Source organism: Crassostrea angulata, chromosome 1 (assembly GCF_025612915.1).
Source record: "Crassostrea angulata isolate pt1a10 chromosome 1, ASM2561291v2, whole genome shotgun sequence".
NCBI classification, from domain to species: Eukaryota; Metazoa; Mollusca; class Bivalvia; order Ostreida; family Ostreidae; genus Magallana; species Magallana angulata.
In genome coordinates this window covers 5,379,818-5,393,151 of record NC_069111.1, presented here as the reverse complement: position 1 = coordinate 5,393,151, position 13,334 = coordinate 5,379,818, and the positions used below count along the sequence as shown (strand labels likewise).

General features: G+C 31.5%; 1 protein-coding gene across 1 annotated transcript in view; it reads right to left on the bottom strand.

Moving 5' to 3' along the window:
* The window catches only part of LOC128176592 (uncharacterized), a 46,064-nt gene extending 32,994 nt beyond the window's left edge, over positions 1-13,070 (bottom strand). The window contains exons 1-3 of the mRNA XM_052843029.1: positions 12,914-13,070; positions 752-856; positions 63-90 (exon numbers count right to left, since the gene is read on the bottom strand). Of these exons, the coding sequence (XP_052698989.1) occupies positions 63-90; positions 752-856; positions 12,914-13,070 (290 nt within the window). The remainder of the gene's footprint in view (positions 1-62; positions 91-751; positions 857-12,913) is intronic.
* Positions 13,071-13,334: the final 264 nt, after the last annotated feature.

Genomic DNA, 13,334 nt, shown 5'->3' with positions numbered 1-13,334 from the left:
AAAATTATCAACTAGTCACTAAATAAGTTCTTGTTTATGAATACACTTTTTATCCAACTTACCTCGTGGAAAACTGCTGGAAGCAATTATCTAAGTGATAAATATAAAAAGAAGAAATGGTTAAACCATGTTCAATTATGTCCTTTCTGTTAGATTTTAATGTTTATAATAATGTGTGAATTATTTTTGAGTCGGTGTCGATCGAGGTTTTAAGATTTTTAAGACTTTTTAAAAAATGTAAAAGTAGACGCCAAACTTCCGAAAAAAAAGTTGTAATAACTTCCTTGTATGAAAAATACATCATTTGGATATGTAATTTATTACATCCAGGGTAATGATGTACGTTTCATTCTGCTCAATAAGTATTAATTTCTACTTTTGGAGTTTTGAATATTCTATCAATTAAGAGTTATGTCGGTTTTTCTTTTTTAATTAAGCGAATTGAACAGTATTTTATTTGTATGATTATCACAAGAGTTCTACTGAACACATTTGAAAGCAAAAATAATAGCAGTAACTTTCGAATTGTTCGTACTCAACTTAAAATTGGGCAAGATTAATTACTTGTTAAAAGATTACTTGTATACATTAAAGGCAAACTCATTAAAGAAGCAAGTGTACTTTCAGTTCTTTAATTAGCTACTTCATAAAATACTAAAATTCTCTTTAGTACCTCATGAATACAACAGAATAAATGAATTTTGTCTGGAAAACTGTTACTGGTTGTACTTTTGTACCCAAACTTGTTTACATTTATAAACAGCGTCGGATCTGTAAACCTCTGAGGGACAATTTTGGTCTGTACACTCAGTAGAAACAATTTTCTTTAATCCGGTGTTGTAAATTGGACAGTGGCCTGCAAATAAAAGTTAATGATGAGTAGCAGAGTGATTTTGTCTATCACAAATAAACATTCGCATAGATAGAAATAATCAGGTGTAGCTACCGAAGGGTTACATATTTTCTTGATTCCGCTTAGAGTGTATGCCTTTTCAGTTCTGTCCCTGGACAGTCTCTGTCCCTCTGTAAACTTTAAACATTTTCTTCTTCTTCTCCTGAACAACTGAGCCATTTTTAACCAAACTTGACACAAATCATTATAGGGTGAAAGGAAATTCCAGTTTGTTAATTTAAAAATGAAAAGTCACACCTTCTTTTAGAGAGTTTAGAATTATAGAAACTGTGTTGTCATTTTTTTTTTTAAATCTTAAGAACCTTTTGGTCAGAAAAGCTGAAACTTGTATGAAAGCATTTTGAGGTAGTGCAGATTCAAATTTGTTCAGATAATGGTCCCTAGAGTTGGGTTTGGGACACAATAGAAGTTGTATTTGACATTTAGAAATGTTTTTCTAAAAAATTTAAACAACAAAAGGGGCTTGGTGTATAAGCGAGGAAAATTGAAAATCCTTTTAAAAAAGATGTATAGTTGTCTTCAAAGTTGTCCAAATGTTTAGTATTTAGTAGCATAAAGAAGATTTTATAAGTTATGGATATAGATGCTCAGATGAGCGATTTGACTTTTGTTAAAAAGTCACAAACTTAAAGCATAAAATAACAATCAAAGTACTGAAAGTACTGAAAAGCGCTAAATCGGGAAGATAGTGTTCAAAACATATCAACTGATTTAAAAATACATGTAAAGAATCATATTGTTCGTTATTGAGAAAAATGCACTTACTCAGAATTCAGAAATAATGTAGAATCTGGATATGTTTCAGTTATAGAATGCATAATTTTTTTAATGATTAATGCATGCTATCGTGTTACTGGAAAAAAAATGCTGACGACTTTTTAAAAAATCATTATAAATGCATTTCGCAATAAATGTGAGTGTATCTTTTTCGAAGCATAGAATGATTTATCCATTTGACTGTAAAATAAAAATTTACAATTTACAGTATAACAATCTGCCTTCAAGCATGTTGAAAAAATACTTGATTTAAATCGAGATCATTTGTAGTAATTTTGTAATGACATTGCTTGTTAGTTTTAAACAGATTTCGCAACTGTTTAGCAGAGCTGCAGAGTGCATGCTTCTTGTGAAGAAAATTAAGTAAAATAAGATTGTCGCCAATAACAACGATCAAATGATGATTAATATATTATAATGAAAATTAGCAAGTAATTTAAACATAAATATAATAAATTTCTTGCTAATTTTCATCATTTCTTTGTTTTTACAATTGACAACTTCCAAACCAAAAAATGAAGAAAAAAATTAATGGACATTAAAAAAAGTGGCAAATTACGATACCAATATTATTGCAAAATAAAAAGCCAAAAAGTTATGACAAAAGTAATATAATACTAACTGCATTACAGATCTGCTTTGCAGGGAATGCTACTTATTCTTCAAAATATAAACTTTGATATTTGAACAATATTTCCAGCCTTATTTTACAATACACCAGGCAAAAACCCCTAATGTATTAACATTACCCGATGTTAGAATATCAAAATGGAGTCGCTTCTTTTCATTTAAGCATCAACTAGACGGTCTCTTCTGAGGTATATTTTAGGGTATATCATTGAATTTGATGAAGTCTAGCTCACATCTCATCAGACGTAAAAAGTACCGTGTTTTTGACAAGTTTTATTAAAATGATGTTGTCATGGACGCTTATGCAGAAAAAAATGAAGAAAAAAATTAATGAACATTAAAAAAAGTGGCAAATTACGATACCAATATTATTGCAAAATAAAAAGCCAAAAAGTTATGACAAAAGTAATATAATACTAACCGCATTACAGATCTGCTTTGCAGGGAATGCTACTTATTCTTCAAAATATAAACTTTGATATTTGAACAATATTTCCAGCCTTATTTTACAATACACCATGCAAAAACCCCTAATGTATTAACATTACCCGATGTTAGAATATCAAAATGGAGTCGCTTCTTTTCATTTAAGCATCAACTAGACGGTCTCTTCTGAGGTATATTTTAGGGTATATCATTGAATTTGATGAAGTCTAGCTCACATCTCATCAGACGTAAAAAGTACCGTGTTTTTGACAAGTTTTATTAAAATGATGTTGTCATGGACGCTTATGCAGAAAAAAATGAAGAAAAAAATTAATAAACATTAAAAAAAGTGGCAAATTACGATACCAATATTATTGCAAAATAAAAAGCCAAAAAGTTATGACAAAAGTAATATAATACTAACCGCATTACAGATCTGCTTTGCAGGGAATGCTACTTATTCTTCAAAATATAAACTTTGATATTTGAACAATATTTCCAGCCTTATTTTACAATACACCATGCAAAAACCCCTAATGTATTAACATTACCCGATGTTAGAATATCAAAATGGAGTCGCTTCTTTTCATTTAAGCATCAACTAGACGGTCTCTTCTGAGGTATATTTTAGGGTATATCATTGAATTTGATGAAGTCTAGCTCACATCTCATCAGACGTAAAAAGTACCGTGTTTTTGACAAGTTTTATTAAAATGATGTTGTCATGGACGCTTATGCAGATGTCAAAACAGTATTTCACCGTACTAGGTTCACGTCAAAACCTAGCTGAGGCAAAACCATTACCGAATTCTCCTTCGAATTTGGGCCGTTTCTTACGAAAGCCGAGAAGGATCATTCGAGATTCGAGATTCAAAATACGAGACTCGATATCCGAGATTCAAGATTCGAAATTCGAGATTTAATATCTAAATCAACCAATCAAATCATGGATCTGAAACCTGTATCCTGGCAACATCAAACTGCTCTAAATAAAGATCATTCGTACATGCTCTTTCCTAAAAATAAATGTCTTAATAGCTCTTATATAGTGGTTATAAAATGGTTAAATAAACATTGATGAATTAACCCCACAAAGTATAAACAATTACATTAGTGATAACACTGTTGGCTTTGCGAATCTAAGTGGTTTTGTTTGCCCTGTATGTATTTTCCCCCGAACAATTTTAACCCGAAGTGTATTCGCCCCAACTGTGTAAAAATCGGCTCGCGAAGAAAGATCTGTTTAATGTAGATAATTAAAACTGAGTGTGGTTTTAGCTATGAAACGAAACTCAATGAAATATTCGACATGTCAAAATATAGGTTTAAACCATAGAAGATATAATGATTTACAACCTCAACGACAACATTCCAGATAAGAATAGTGTATTATAGGGTATGGCAATGTCATTGTCGATATGAGAGAGAGAGAGAGAGAGAGAGAGAGAGAGAGAGAGAGAGAGAGAGAGAGAGTTTTGTAGTGTCAAATTCAATTTTGATTTAGAATTTGAAATTGGTTTGATTTGATACAAGCATATATAGACAATAATTAAGCCTCTAAAAGGAGAAAAGAGAGGAGGTAGTTAGGGTAGGGCAGACCAACTAGCAAGCTTTAATTTTAACGGTGTTAGTGCACCTGTGATTTACATCGAGACTCTCTCTCTCTCTCTCTCTCTCTCTCTCTCTCTCTCTCTCTCTCTCTCTCTCTCTCTCTCTCTCTCTCTCTCATCACCTAGCATGCATTTCCTTTTCCGTGAGGGGGTTTGAGGTATTTGTGATGTCTTACATTAGCTAGCGAAAATGATAAAAAAAAAACATGAAATTTTCTTTAAATTGCGTGTGGATGTTGTACTCAATAATCTGTTTTCAGTATATACATTTCAAATGCGGGGGGGGGGGGGGGGGGGGGCTATATAGTCCTACCACTTTGTTTTCTCTTCGTTTACCAGGGTTTTTTTTATTTGGCTCGGCAAATTGATATAAAACTTTCTGTGTAGCTCCATAACGATGCACTGATGATAAATTATGAGTAGTTTTACTTTCGATAAACAGGTACATATCCGTACTTGATTTTTAATTTGACTCTTATAATCGGATTTAATATTCCAATAAATATAGGATAGGAAAGAGTAAACGGGACTTTTTTGCACATATCCTTCTGTACCATTCATTCAACACAGGTATTAGCACTCATCGAGTTCGACTTGCTTTCCTTTTTTATCCACTGGATTTAAAGCTATTAATTTTTGAAAATATTTTGAATTTATGGCCTGATTTTATATAAATAAGAGCTGCGCTGGTGAATCTATTTACCCAAATGGACTAAAATATAACCAAATGAATCTAAAAAATTTGACAAAATTAGTTTTAAACGTACGATTTTTTGCAATTCTAATCGGGTATGTCCTTTAAAAAAATCTTGAACCACACACATTTTAGCAAATAAAACGACGATTGTTTCATTTTTATGGGGAGGGAGGTGGTGCCTGTAAAGGACATGTATTGCTTGTGGCAGTTGTGCTATACTCTCATTTGTTATAATAGGTAATACTACATATTGATATAAAATGAAAGTTTCCAATTACACTGTACATAGCTTCTATCATGCATTTTGACCCGTGCGATAGTTTAAAACAATTTTCAAAGCATTTAATGTAATTCAACCGATCATTTTTGAAATTTAATTTTCTGGATCCCCGCCTGATACGTCCGCCTTCTTGTATATTAGAATTACATGTACGTTGACAAAATGTACACATTAACTTAATCGGCTATGTTATGTGACGATAACATTTTTTATCAATGTTTTTGCAGGATAGGTACATGTAACAAATAAAAGTCTATTTGTTGGTTTTTGCACTGATTATTTGAGATAATTTGCCGCCATCTTTTATGCATTCCACACACTACTCACAGTTTCTTTATTTGGTGTTCTGTGTGTATGGTGACAAATTGGTAAATTTACACCACTCGCCCCTTGTAGCTTCACCCTGATTACATTTTATCTGGCTAAGTGTAATGTAGTAGTATATTAAATACACACATCTTTGTTTGCAGTGCTTATTGCGTGGACCCTGAGGTCCACGCAGAAAATATATAAGCGAGGTTAAACCGGATGCAATGGGGAAAATTCATTCTGTGCATGAGCTAGCCTGGTTCCTGTTCGTAATGGGTAGCTCAGGGAACCAGGCTAGCACACGTTTATCTGAATCGGGATCGGGATTCCGTGCCATATGTGTTCATAAGTTCAAAGACCCTGTAATTGTAATGTTGTCGGTAAACAGTACAGAAACAAAGTATTCCTTTTAAAGAAATGATTGGCATGTGATATGAACTATCAGTATTATGAAATAAGTTAATGTTATGCCGAAACTACAACATGCATCAAATAGCATAATTTGCAATGTTTTGTTGTTTTCCGAATACACAATCATGTAACTTAACTTTACTTTTATAGTAGGCGAGTCTAGAGTACTTCTCGATTAAATTTTTTAAAGCATTTAAGTATGATTGAATAATGATGTCCCGGCATAAAAGTATAAATCTCAAGAAAAATACATCAAAATATGAAATTTTTCATTTACACAAAGCTGTCACTGCATAGTTAACAAAGTAGTGCGAATCGTAATGTGTGCGCAAATAGTAGAATTCACCAAATGCATGATACTTTACATGCAAACTTCATCCATAGATAGATCATAATTATTTTAGAAGTATGAACCCTTTGAATTCTGAGATAAAAAGTCAGGGCTATACATAAATGTATACGTAATACAACGTACAAATTTAGTGGTTAAAAGCAGAGGGCTAGAGTCGGTGGAATCTCTGATAATCTTAAGGCTTTCACGTTTTCATTGGAAACACATGCAAATGGTCAACGTATTGTAGTCCTTTTTAAAGGACAGCAACTTGTTTACATCTTTAGAGATTTACTTTCAAACAAAGTAAACATTTGTATGATTTATATGTAATTATTGTCAATTTTGGTGCGGGGGGGGGGGGGGGGGGGTAGGAAACTACAGAGAAACTTAACTTGGCTGTGATACATATGCTTGTTGATATATCAATGAATGAATTATAGCAAAATACATGTACAACAATAATTTTGAAATATTCATGCACAATCAAACTTTTTAAAAGTTTTACTGTACTCTGCACAAGAAATCGGCAATGTGAACAAATTGGCACCCTATCATCCCTACCTTTAATTGTAGAGAGTAGGTATCCTTCTATATTAAAAACAATTCCAAAAGTAAGACTCATAATAAGTTGTTTACTGAGGAAAAGGAAAAAAAATGTATTAATTAATAATTCCGTATGATGTGATAATATCTCAATGATTTGTTTATCATCATAGTACTAGTGTATGACTGTATGCATACACAAGTAATCATTATGCTTATATTTATTTATTTAGATTATTTAGATACATGTACTAATCTTCATGCGCGGATCTAGAAAGGAGGGGGTCAGAGGATCTGGACCCCGTCCTCGGGAAAATTGGAGCTTATTAAATTTACATAGTAAAATTATTTATAATTGACCTAGGACCCCCCTACAGAAAAAATTAGCTACGCTTATGAAGTTCTCTACCATTACCGCATTTTTACACAAAAGGGGTGAATAAACCCGGGTTTTAAACTATTACTGGTGGCGAATTACCCCAGGGTTCAAACGCATCAGGTGGAAATGCACCAGGGCAAACAAAATCACTTAGATCCGCGAAGCACACATTATTACTAGTCTACACAGATATTCTGTGTAAAGTAAATACAAATAATTATTTAGTTAGGTAGGGAGAAGTGAACATAGCATTTATTTGTACATAAGAGCATGCACAAATGATTTTTATTTAGAACAGTTTGATGTCGCTAGGATACATATTTTCAGATCCTTGATTTGATTGGTTAATTTAGATATTGAATCTTGAATTTCGAATCTTGAATCTCGTATTTCGAATCTCGTATTTTGAATTTCGAATCTTGAATGATCCTTCTCGACTTTCGTAGTTTCTGCCTCCGACAGGGGCTACCTTTTTATGAATGAAAAAAAAAATGTGTAAGATTTCTGACTATTCACGTTTTGTAATAATGCGAGCTATGTCATTTTTTGTGATGTGTGTTGTTTTTTTTATGGGAAGAGGGGTGATAAGTTCTTGGCTTGTGGTCTTGTGCTTTTCAAGCACACGTGTAACTTCGACGTAAAAAAAAAACTCTCGTGCCTTGCTTGTGTTTTTGATACTAAACTGGAGAAGAAGTGTTGTTTTAAAAAATATCAAAAGGATTTTCGCAGAAGTTTAGTTTAAATTTATAACTTGTATCTAAAGATGCGCATTTATGGTAGGGATATGATAGTAAACTTTAATACTGTAGTGACACCTGCAATACATATAAGGTCTGTCGGTGTAACGAAGAATATTGACCCGGGTTGAAAATTGACCCGGGGGTCATTTTTCAACGTTGAATATTGACCCGAGGGGTCATTTTTCAACGTTGAAAATTGAGACCAAAATCGTGAAATTTATACCCGGGGTCATTTTTCAACGGTATGAGAAAGATTTTTCTAAACTCTGATGACCTCGACCCGTTGAAAATTGATCCTGTTGAGAATTGACCCAAACCTCAGAGTTTTGATCTGAACTGGAACTTACTCTACACGGTTTAAATGTACAATTATGCACATATTTGAAAGTTACAGTTTTAAAATGTACATACTGTCCGATACATATGCGGACGTGGCTAATTTCTTTTAGGCTTATATGTCCAATTAATCATTTAGTTTTTTTAGATTGAAAATATGATATCCATTTATTATTACAATACTATGTATAAAAGCTAAGAAGATGACCGTTTGCTTCGGAATGGATCTGGCGAGTAGGGCTAGAATACTTTTTGACATAGATGACATGGTTTTCATTCCCTCATGTGACAGAATTTAAAGTTTAAACAGCTTGTCACAATCTCTGATAAATATATCTAACAAACATATTGCCCGTTATCGTCACATTTAAGGCAATTCAACAGAGCTCTATTTGACAGGCACCTGACGTTGTATATTTTTCTAATAATTGAAAATATATAACCTCTTTACTGCTTTTTTGTGTAAAGGGTATATTTATTTATATCAAGACAAAAGGATATAATGTCAGATACCTATGCTTAATTTGAAGAAGTCAGAATGTTTCACTGACAAAATAATAAATGATTGGTTTTCATATTTTTATCCTTTTTTATATACAATGTATACTGATTTTTTTATACGTATATATACAGCATATACATATTTACACATGTTTTTAATTTTTTACGACTTAAAAATAATTTTTCATAAACTTGTCTGATTAACTTTATTGAAGCACCATCCAATTTTCTGCATATACAGTCATGGTTCTTCTTAGAAATGCAATTTATTTCTATTGTTTTGAGTTTTCAATTCTATTATTTACCTGTAAATTAGAAACACAGGCAACTGACGTAATATATTTTCTCAAAATTAAAAACATATACCCTCTACGGCAAAAATGTTATCAATTTAAAAAAAAGTAGGTTTGCATCTAAATATACAGTCGGAGGATGGTTGATCTAATTATATTAATGGTATATACATGATATGGCATGCGAAAAGTACTGATAGATATATTGTTTGGAGCAGCTGTATCAAGGAAAAATTCGAATTACTTAAACATGTACAAATTGAAGCAACCAAGACAGTGACAGGGATCAGAGTTAATTCTTCTAAAATAATTTTATATAGTGAGCTTAATTTGGAAACCTTGCAATCTCGAAGGGATAACCATAAACTAATTATATTCTACAAGAATATAAATGGTTTAGCACCACAAGATATTATAGATTGAATTCAATCATATTTTCTTACTGAACATGTATATAATCATAGATCGAATTAGCTTTTTTACTATCTACCACTATATACTTATTACAATAGCTTTGCTCCGTCTACATGTAAATTATGAAATAATCTTCATGCAGAAAAGAAACTTTCATCAACTTTATCTTTCTTTTAAGTCAAAACTTAAAAAACAAAATATACCTAGAGCTTACAAACCTTTCAGGTAAGACAATAGGAAATATTATTTTACGTCAATTACGGAATAAAGCTAGTAAAGCTTACTTATTTAAGGATTTGTTTTTCTGATGTGAGTCGATGTTTATACTGTGGGTCTGAATCTGAAGGAAATGTGATTTTTCCCCTGGATATCCAAGATAAACTCAACAAAGAGTCGAACCTTTTAAACAACTTATTGACATTGGTGTACCATTTTATATGAACTATATACTTTATGGTAGTTCTGATTTTTCATATAGATAAAATTGTAAAATTGTTTTCCATGTTTATACTTATATCAGATCTCCAAAGCGTTTTTGATTCTCTTAAGGTACACTGTTTAAACCTATTTAAGTATTTTACAGTAATTTACAGTTACCTTTTATTTACTATTCTTTTTAAATGGGCTGGATCATGAAAATCTCATTCTTATGTTTGTATCTCTGCAGTTATAAATGAAGGTGATATGTTTGTTAATATAGGTGTTAGTGAACATGTCTACCAACAATATGTCATACAATCATATATGATAAATATTCAGATAATTATTTAATATTCAAGTACCTCATGTCTTATATACACAAAATATACACATTTAACACGTTGTGATAAAAAGGTCATTCATTATACTCCAACGCTGCTGTATGATCTTCTACTACTTATTTCTATTCAAAAAATGCAATTTACCAATTTATTGACGCAAACAATTACTGTTAGTAAATTTATGATAATTTTTGTGATCAAAGCAATTTAGAAACTTTAAAGCAACATTCTATTGTCATCCTGTACACAAATTAGGTTGCTAACTTGCTACAGATTCCGTGAAGCAGAATTGTTAATGCCTAGAAAAATTAGCAATTAAATGATATTTAGTTACATCAAAAGTTATTCTAACGGAACAAACAAAACACCAAAAAATCGGCTTTCAAGATATAGTTACTACAGCATTGTTCATGAAAGAGTACAATCATGTTAGCATATCATCATTTTGTAAACTGTTATTGGCTGGATGGGTGTGAATAAAAAATTCAGATAGTCACAGTTTTAACTAACAGAGTGGGTGCAAACACAAAAATCTCAATATGACATACTGTATCTTTTTTTGTTTACACCCACTCAGAAAATTTACAATGAACAATATCAAAGTTTCAATTTACTGGGTGAACGTAAAACCAAAATTAAATAATATGACGTATTGTAATTTTTTAAAATTATTTATATTTGTATACTTCTCCAGCAAATTAAAAAAAAAGAGTTTTACTGAATTGAATATTTTTACGTGTAACCATGTATACTAATATTATTAAAAAATATATTTCTTTAAAAATATATAGATATCACACACAGCAATTATTCGCGAAAAGTTATTTATGAATAAAATAGTTATTACATGTACATATATAAAGGGATACTATGTAAATTCAAAAAATAATTATTTAAGTCTCATTTTAATGCCCCCCCCCCCCCCCGTTGTAAATACAAAGATTAAATTTAAAAAAAAACCTGATAATTTTTAATAAAATAAACTCAATTTATAATATTGATTCGTTAATTTGTGCTTTTTTGCTGTTGAATTTTGAACCGGTTTCATGATCAAAATTCCACGATGCGGGTCAATTTTCAACGGATTAGGGTCTTTATTCAACACCTTTGGTCCCAATATTCAACGTGGAAAAATGACTCCCGTGTCAATTTTCAACCCGGGTCAAAATTCTTCGTTACACCGGAAAGGCCCGAGAAGTTGCCATTGGATGGAAGAACTGTTTTCACCAGCGTAACAGAGGTCGTATTAAAGAAAACCCGTAGCCATGTAATAGGGTACGGTTCTTTTAGAAAAAATGAACTCAGATAGAAAACTTTTAATATATTTTCGACGTTATCGAGCAATATTAATTAAATATCTAAAAGTTATATTTGATTCATAGCAATGTTGAATCTTACACATCACTTTCAATTTTTACTGTTACTAAGTGTTTTTATAACTGCGTAATTTGTCCATACAGCTCATGAATTAAATCATTAATAAAATCATATTTGCAAATATATTTACTGTAGTATGTCAAGTAACTTGACAGTTATATTTTTTTCATAAATAATAATCAAATCATTGGTTTTGGATAATTATAAAATTACATATCAATGCGAATTGAAAGAAAAATATTTCTGAAAATTTTGCATACAGGAAACAAAGCCTAAAATAATGTTTATAAAAAGCACCACAAATTATCGTGGAAAGGGCCCGGTGTTAATCGAAAAATGTTGTATATAAAAATAGATATATAGGAAACGCGAAAACGAAAGTGGAAGTAGGTTTAGAAATCTGGCAACAAAAAAGCGCTGCAGCAATGCTTAGCACTTTAAAAAGGACATGGATCAGAGTGATAGAGTGAGAATGGTAGTATTCGGGTATGACATACAGAAATTTGCTGTATCTGATTACATCTGCTTTAACGAGCATTGATCATGTTATCAACTGCATGTCATATATCAATGAATTTAATGCACATTCAAAATAGATATGCCATTCAGGAATAGGAAAATGTTATGCACACTGCATTGTGTAAATTTTCTTGCAGATTGCTGAAGCAACAATTTTTTCCGAGAACAGGAAGAAGAAGAATGTTGTCATTGTTATCCATTATTTCTCTATAAAGCAAATCGATTAAGACTTCAGTTCTCTTTTCAATAACAGATTATATTTTCAAATGTAGATAAAAAGAGATCATATAGAAGATTTCAAGATTATTAAATTAAGCTGCATAGTATTTTGTATGAAAATAGCATGATATTTGCATGATATTCGGCTGAAACAACAATGAAACACAAGATATACATTTTCGGATAAGTATCGTGCGAAATTTTAATTGTATGATATTTGCATGAAAATTATGTCAAAATTGCATGAAGTTTTCGCATGAAATTCATGAATGTTACTTTTCGTGAAGAATTCCCATAAACTTCATGCAAATTTCATTTAAGATTCATCCGAGCCACTTTTTCCCGTGTACCTGTATCTATCACATTTCAATGTATCTATATTTACTTAAAGATATATTTCCATATATGTTAACTTTACTGGGAAAATTATTTCTAACGGAATACCTTTTTGAATCCATAGGGGAGTAGTACAAACTTCCACGATGCTTGAGGATTCATCTTTAACACAGTGGTAAGTGTTTTCATTGTTGCATTTCAAAGTTGCTCGACTTGCCCAATCCTTAAAAGTTTGGGGACAATTTTCTACTACATTGTAAGCCATTTTCTGTTTTTAAGAGTATGAGCTGGATTAAACTTTGTCCGATAGTCCTTATGTCATCGATTGATAAAATGATAAAATGATGATAACGAACGAGGACCTGGTTTCGTTTTGTAAAGATCTGATATAAACAAAAAAGGTTACAAACATCTATAAGATGACTCGATCGAGCTGCTCTATTCGCTTTACCTTTTTTTTCTTCAGTAAACAGGCTTCCAATTGATTTGTTTTCAAACTTATTACCTTTTAGAGTTGAAAAGAACATCA